Source organism: Trichophyton verrucosum, assembly GCF_000151505.1.
Source record: "Trichophyton verrucosum HKI 0517 chromosome Unknown contig00478_1.f1.exp, whole genome shotgun sequence".
Taxonomy (NCBI): Eukaryota; Fungi; Ascomycota; class Eurotiomycetes; order Onygenales; family Arthrodermataceae; genus Trichophyton; species Trichophyton verrucosum.
In genome coordinates, this window is record NW_003315308.1 from 1 (window position 1) to 7,039 (window position 7,039).

The following is a 7,039-nucleotide window of genomic DNA, read 5'->3' on the forward strand; positions in this document are numbered from 1 at the left end:
GAGAGAGAGAGAACGAGAACATACTTGAGAATGAAGTTGTAGGCATCGCCTGGAGGAGGAGCTAGCATGATTACAACGGAGACGAGCCAGTGGGCGAAAAGGCCAGCCAGGGGAGCGTTTCTGGGCCTGTTGCTCGCCCAGAACCTGGAAAACGGCAGGATGCCTTCACGGCCTAGTTCCTGGACGACTGCAGGACGTTAGACATGGTTTGTACACAGAAGAACAGTGAGAAGAAGAAGACGTACGGCGGCCCTGGGAGAAGATGACGCTGAGAACGTTGCCAAAAGCCGAGAGGGCAACGAGGACGGAGAGCGCTCTTTCAGCCTGCTCTCCGAACATGTTGCGGAAGAACGAGGCCGCCAGGATGCGGCCCGAGGCGACGATCTGGTCCTTGGGCACTGCGGCAAAGTAGGCAATCTAGACGCTATCAGTCAGTACGATGGGCGGTCATGAGCAGGAAGTGATAAACTGGATAAAACAAGGGGAGCATACGTTGGCCAGCATGTATAGAGCAGCCACGGTCCCGAGAGCCAGCGGCCCGGCGATCTTCAGCGTCCGGACGGGGTTCTTGGTCTCGCTGAGAGCGTAGTTGGCGTTGCTGTAGCCGATGTAGCTCCAGATCGAGCTGTACAGGGCCGTGACGACGCCGTATGCGCTGCCGGTGGTGCCCTCGAAGGCGTTGCTGAAGTTGTCTGGCTTGTCGATCTTGAGGGCGCCGCCCAGCGCCGCAAAGCCCGAGAAGACGATGAGCAGGATGACGAGCAGCTTGATGACGCCCAGCAGGTTCTGCAGCCGCAGCCCCCACTGCAGCGCGAGGCCGTGGATGAGGAAGGCCGCCGTGATGCAGGCCAGGCCGACGCCGCGCTGGTTCCAGCGGTCGACCTCGATCTGCGCGGCGTGGAGGATATATTCGCCAAAGATGACGGAGTTCGAGCCGGCCCATCCTGCAGTCAGTCAGTCAGTCAGTCAGTCAGTCAGTCAGTCAGTCAGTCAGTCAGTCAGTCAGCACAACGGCCATCATCATCAATTGACAGACAGCAAAGTACACAGAACAGGCAAAGACGCACCGAGGAGCACGACGTAGCCGGCGTAGAGGCCCGTCACCAGGAAGCGCGGGCGGCGGAAGACGAACTCGAGATAGTTCTTCTCGCCGCCGTTGCGAGGCAGCGCAGTGCCGAACTCGAGGTAGACGGCCATGCCAGCGCCCGCGATGAGCATGCCGGCGACCCAGATGAGCAGCGAGAGGCCGACGCTGCCGGAGAGGGCGAAGATGGCGCTGGGCGTCGCGAAGATGCCGGTGCCTATCATGCGGTTGAAGATGAGGAAGACGGCGGAGACGAGGCCGATCTGGCGGCGCGACTCGCTGGTGTGATACTCCTCCTCCTCATGGCGGTCGTTGGCTGCTACCAGTCAGTCAGTCAGTTTTCTTCTTCTTCTTCTTCTCTTCTTCTCTTGCATCGAAGGAGGCCTCTCACCCTCAGCTTCGTAGCTGCGCAGCTTTGCCGTCGGGTCTGCCATGGTTCCAAACGACTTCGCCTGCTTCACTGCGGTGCGCAACGACGATTCACCGTCTCGCGGCGGCCAGACGCCTCTTATAAGGGCCCCTCGAGGTCGATGGCCGCTCGATCTTCGCCCCGGCTCCATCTTCGCTATCTCAGGTCGAAAAGACGCCATCCCGAGACGATGCTAAGTTAGAAATCTTCCATGGCCGGTGGAGAGCCGGTGGAGCTGCCCAAAAGCCTAGCAGCGCACGAAGGCCGTCGCAGCGTCGAGGGCAGACGCCCGGCCACGACTGGCTCAGGGCCGGAGGAGGACGGACGGAGCTGCAGGGATGAGGCAGCTCCAGCTCCAGCAGGGAGGATCAGGCGTGTCAATACTGACAGGATGGATGGGATAGACCAGACAGGCGCAGGACAGGACAGGACAGGACAGCCAGGGGCCAGGGATGATGCGACGGCGCAAAAGCAAAAAGACGGCGGCGGCGGGAGGGACGAAGGATAAAGCTGAGACGGACTGACTGCTATTGCTATTGCTATGCTATGCTATGCTATTTCAGACACTGCTGCTGCTACTCCGTAGAGCAGCTCGCTGGCATCCCGAGTTGACATCTCTGGAGGCCCGTCTTCTTCTTTGTTGGCTAACTATGTATACAGCCATGCTGTGATGCTGTGATGCTGTGCTGCTGTGCGGCGGTCGATCTCGCAGCTGAGGCCGGGGGACTGCCGGCAGCATGGGACGATGAGATGAGACTGAGAGACGGAGAGGAAGGACGAAAGAGAGGACGACAAAGGCGAAGGAAAAGAAGAAACGAAGAAGAGAAGACGAGATATACCCGATATACCCTCTGGCAGTCCCCCCTGACCACAGCCTGTTTTGGCGTATGCAGGGCATCCACAGCGACATCCACGGCTACTCCATGTTTCTACGACATCTACGGAGTAGTTACCACAACATATTAGTTATATTAGTTACTAATTGTTATTATTATAACATGCTCCTCCTACCGGGTTCGCTGGCGCGGACGTCCCCAGCCGGAGCAGTCTGTCAATTGGCGAGCTAGCGACTCGGGTGGACATGTCTCGCCTGCAGTCTGCCGTCACGCTGGCTGAAGATATCTACTTTGGTCCATCGCAGTGGGACAAGTCGAGTCTACCTTCATGGCGCCGTTTGCCTATTTAAGGGGCACCTCGTCTCCCTGCTGGTCGGGATGGTTCTTTTGCTTCTCATCACCTTCTAGAAGCTCTTCTCCACGACTATTTCGACTATAGAACTGCTGTTTGAACAGTGTGTTGCTAGTGTTTACGGCTCCTTATACCACTACTACCACTACTATTACTACTACGACACCAAGATGATTACCTCCCTTTTCGTCGCGGTCGTCTTTGCAGGCGCCATCTTTCTCCATGCTATCAGATACCAGCCTTTCTCTATCGATCCGCGCATCTACCTTCTCGTTGCTGTTCTCTTTGCCCTGGGTGTCATGGTCTACAAAATCCTGATCTATCCATTTGCGGTCTCCCCTTTGCGGCATCTGCCAACTCCGAAGGTTAGAACATTTCTTGCATACGTCGCGTCCACCCTGCTTTACATTGAGATATGGTTGGATAACTAATTCTCCTATAGGGACACTGGTTGCTTGGCCAGACGGTCAAGCAGTTCCGTGCCAACAGCCCCCACGGAGCAGCCGTTGATTGGATGCTGGAGTTCCCGGAGGCGGACCTCATCCGGCCCTTGATGCTGGGGAACAGCGAGTCTATCCTTGTCTGCAGTCCCCGGGCGCTGAAAGAAGTCACCCAGACGCACTGCTACTCCTTCGTCAAACCGAAGTTTCTTGCCCGTACCTCGGAGGGTATCATTGGCAAGGGAGGCATCTGCTTCGCCGAGGGAGATGTCCATCGCCAGCAGCGAAGATGTTTCAACGGTACGCTCTTCTTTTCTCTCTTCGAAGGTGCTTCATACTTCGATCTATCTATACTAACATCCTCAGTCCCCTTTCTCGTGAAAAATGTCAAAAAGTCGATGCCGGCAATGTTGGCCAAGGGAGAACAACTTGCCAACGCCGTAGGAGAAACGGCCGCTGGCAATGACGATATTGTAGAAGGCAAATATATCCCATACGCTCGCCCCCCCTCCCTGACTTCAATTTGTATGAGAGACCAGGCTAACACCTACACAGTATCCTCGCTTATTATCAAGGCTACCATTGACATAATATCCAAGGCCGTCATGGGCTACGAGGTCGACAGTCTCGCCGATGCATCCAAGGCGGAGTTCTACCGCAGAACGATGGATGTCATGCACTTGTCGACCACTGACCAAATCATGCTCGCCCTAGACAACTTTTTTCCGGCTCGCAAGTGGATCCCAATCGAGGCCAACCGCCGCTTCTTGCATGCAGGTAACGTCATCAGCGAGTTGCTTACCGATCATGTCAGGAAATGCATCTCCAGAATCAAGCAGGAGCCGGATGCCGAGAAGGACCTCGATAGCGATCACACGGACATCTTCACCATGATCGTACGGGAGTTGATCGAAAGGGGAGATCCTTTATCCGAAGAGCTTTTAGTTTGTCAGGTACATCCCGCTGTTCCCCTTGTTCTTGCGTATAACTATATCGTGGGGGCATCGCTAACCTTAACATAGTTACGAACTCTCATGGTGAGAGGGCATGAATCTACCGCCAACTCAATCGTCTGGTGTCTCCATATGCTCGCTATTCATCCGTCTGTCCAGGCCCGTCTGCGCGCAGCCATACGCGAAGTGATCACAGAGGACTCTTTCACCTACGAGGCAGTCAACTCAATCGATTACTTAGACTGCGTCATTAAAGAAGTCACCCGCCTCTACCCTTCATGTAAGGACAAACACACCCTTTTTTTTCTCTGCTCCATCATAAATTTGTATGCTCAGCTTTTTACTAACGCTGGGCAACTAGTCGTGTCTATGCTGCGCACCCCTATAAATGACATCGAGATATGCGGCACTCTCGTACCTGCCGGCACTCTGCTAATGATGTACCCTGCTGTGACCCAGCACAACCCGACTATCTGGGGTCCAACTGTAAACGAGTTCAACCCAAATAGATGGAATGACTTACCCAGTGCCGCGCATGACCCGTATGTGTATCAGGTCTTCTACAGCGGAACGCGAGTCTGTGTTGGTCGAGCGTTTGGTTTGCTCGAGATCAAAACATTCCTTACCAAGCTTTTGCTCAAGTGGGAGTTCCATCCCATTGAGAAGGAGCTCGAGATGCCTTGGTCCGGATTTACGCTGAAACCCACGCATGGGCTTAAATTGAGAATCACTCCTGCTCCTGAACCATGATTTTTGTTGTTTTTTATGAATGAATGAATTTGATAAGAACATATATACGTATATAGTTTAAGAATGATTTTGTGTTTTTTCTAAAAAAAAAAAATTCTACAGCGTTTTTGCCTTCAGACCTGTGCTGTGCTCTGGATATACGCCTTTTCTTCTTCTGTCATCTTGTTATCCCCTTTGGAGAGCCTGAGAAGTATCTGAGCTGCCAGGTCAGGCTTCCCTGCATGGCCAAAGAGCCGGTACTGAGCAGGCGAATTGAGGCCAAAGTACACTGCTATCAGCACCTGGTAAGCCTGTACTGGGTTAGAAGTGAAGATCCGCTGGAACAAACGCCAGAAGGTCGGGGCGGCGTCCAGCTGACTGAACAGGTCATCGCAGTACGGCAAGTACTTGACTATTGTGGTGTGTCTATCCGAAGAAACCATCTACCATCGATCTCTCTTAGTCGGAGGACGTGGAACGTGGAACAAATGAAGTAGCAGGCATATCAACAACTTACCCGAGAGGCCAGCTCCTCCTGATACGCATAGACCGATCTCTCCATCTCGTCTGGGGAAGGCAGCGTAACTTTCCCCGTAATTGCACCCACCGCCCATCTTGCCTGCGCCTCAGCAACTGGGACCAGCGGCCCCTCAAGATGCACGTAACCGATACAAAAGAGGTTTGGATACCTTGGGGCGGCAACGAGCTTATACAGGTTAAGACTGTTTCTGGCTGGTAGCACGCTATCCTTCTCCTGCATCCGGTAGTACTCGTCCAATAGGTACGGCAGGTCGATGTCATAACCTGTACAGCAGATGATGACATCTACTTCCAGGGTCGTCCCATTGGTTAGAACGATGCCATAATCTGTTATCCTGTCAATACTAGCCCTGTGGGCAGTGATACGGCCTGTCCGGATGTTCTCCAGCAGGTCGCTTCGAACAGTCAGATTGGCCTGGAAGAGCGAATGCTGCGGCTTGATCTCTTCCGGCAGCGAGCCTACGACGGCCTCGCATAGCTTCATCTGGCACCATTCCGAGGCCCACTTGGGAAGTATTGTCTCAAATAGTCGACCTACGTAGATTAGCATACATACGTTTCCAGCAGTGATACCTAACTATGTGACCCTGATAGTCATATAGGCGGGAGACTTACTGTCCCACGCCTCGGCGGGTTTGCCGAGGACGTACCGGGGAATCACCCAGCCGCCCCGGCGAGTAATCAAATGCACCTCACTGGCCACCGAGCTGATTTCAGAAGAGAGGTCGGCGGCTGAATTGCCAAACCCGATGATGGCGACTCTCTTGCCCTCGAACCTCGCCGGCTTGCGGTAGGTGTGGCTGTGGAAGAGCTCACCCTGGAACTTGTCCCTGCCGGCAAAGTCCGGTATCATCGGCTTCGACAGGGTCCCGGTACATGCAAGCACGGCGTCAAACACCGCCTCTACGGGCCCATGGCCTTGTTGCTGGTAGACGACGGTCCATTTGCCGGGATTATCGCCGGTTTTCCGCTGCTGCTGCTGCTGCTGCTGCCTGCAGGAGATGACCTTTGTCTGCAGCTTGATGTACGCGGCCAGCCCAAAGTGCTCGACATACTCGTGTATGTACTGCAGAAACTGGCGATGGCCGAAGTAATCAGGGTACCTGGCTGGGTCAATGGGGAAGTCACTGAAGGAGGACGTATCACGGCACGAATTGAGCGTCACATTGTCGTAGATGGACGAGGCTGTCTCCCCGGTCTCAGGGTCAGGGTCCTCGTAGTTCCACTGGCCGCCGATGACGTCCCGCCCTTCGAAGACGGTGGCATCTGTGACGCCGTTCTCCAGACACGTCTTCAACGACGCCAGGCCCGATACTCCTGCCAACCGTCAGTAGCTGGCCCCTGGAGCCGTCGAAGGTAAGGTGTATGTATGCAGCCCCCTTACCGGCCCCGATGATGGCTACCCTCAGCCCCATGATGACAGCCACTGTACTGCCAGTAGTTACCTCAGTGGAAATGCACCAGACCTGGAGTGAAGTAAACAAGAGAAGAACACTATAGCCTCTAGCTGTGTGTGACTACGTGAAAGGTGAAGTCGCAGCTTCAGGGGGGGAGGCGAGTATACAAATTCACTGTGTCTGTGGTTGTTTCTGCCTTCAGCCTCAGGCCAGGAACGTTCCAGCCACGTGAGGAAGGGAGAAAGAACTATATAAAAGAAGGCCTTCAAAGGAACACAACCAAATACATCTACACTTGA

General features: G+C 54.4%; 3 protein-coding genes across 3 annotated transcripts; 2 read left to right on the forward strand and 1 right to left on the reverse strand.

Moving 5' to 3' along the window:
* Positions 1 to 201: 201 nt before the first annotated feature.
* On the forward strand, positions 202 to 2,001 carry TRV_05779 (uncharacterized protein; the record flags this gene model as incomplete). The annotated part of the gene is made up of 3 exons (XM_003020108.1): positions 202 to 408; positions 511 to 1,549; positions 1,745 to 2,001. Coding segments are annotated over 3 exons (1,503 nt in total), but the record flags the coding sequence as incomplete, so codon positions are not given.
* A 573-nt stretch (positions 2,002 to 2,574) lies between these two features.
* TRV_05780 (uncharacterized protein) lies at positions 2,575 to 4,824 on the forward strand (the record flags this gene model as incomplete). Its single annotated transcript, XM_003020109.1, has 4 exons — positions 2,575 to 2,665; positions 2,769 to 3,046; positions 3,124 to 4,065; positions 4,144 to 4,824. 4 exons carry the CDS (start codon positions 2,575 to 2,577, stop codon positions 4,822 to 4,824), a joined length of 1,992 nt encoding a protein of 663 aa, XP_003020155.1.
* A 113-nt stretch (positions 4,825 to 4,937) lies between these two features.
* On the reverse strand, positions 4,938 to 6,634 carry TRV_05781 (uncharacterized protein; the record flags this gene model as incomplete). Its single annotated transcript, XM_003020110.1, has 3 exons — positions 4,938 to 5,246; positions 5,321 to 5,877; positions 5,959 to 6,634. Coding segments are annotated over 3 exons (1,542 nt in total), but the record flags the coding sequence as incomplete, so codon positions are not given.
* Between the last annotated feature and the right edge of the window lie 405 nt (positions 6,635 to 7,039).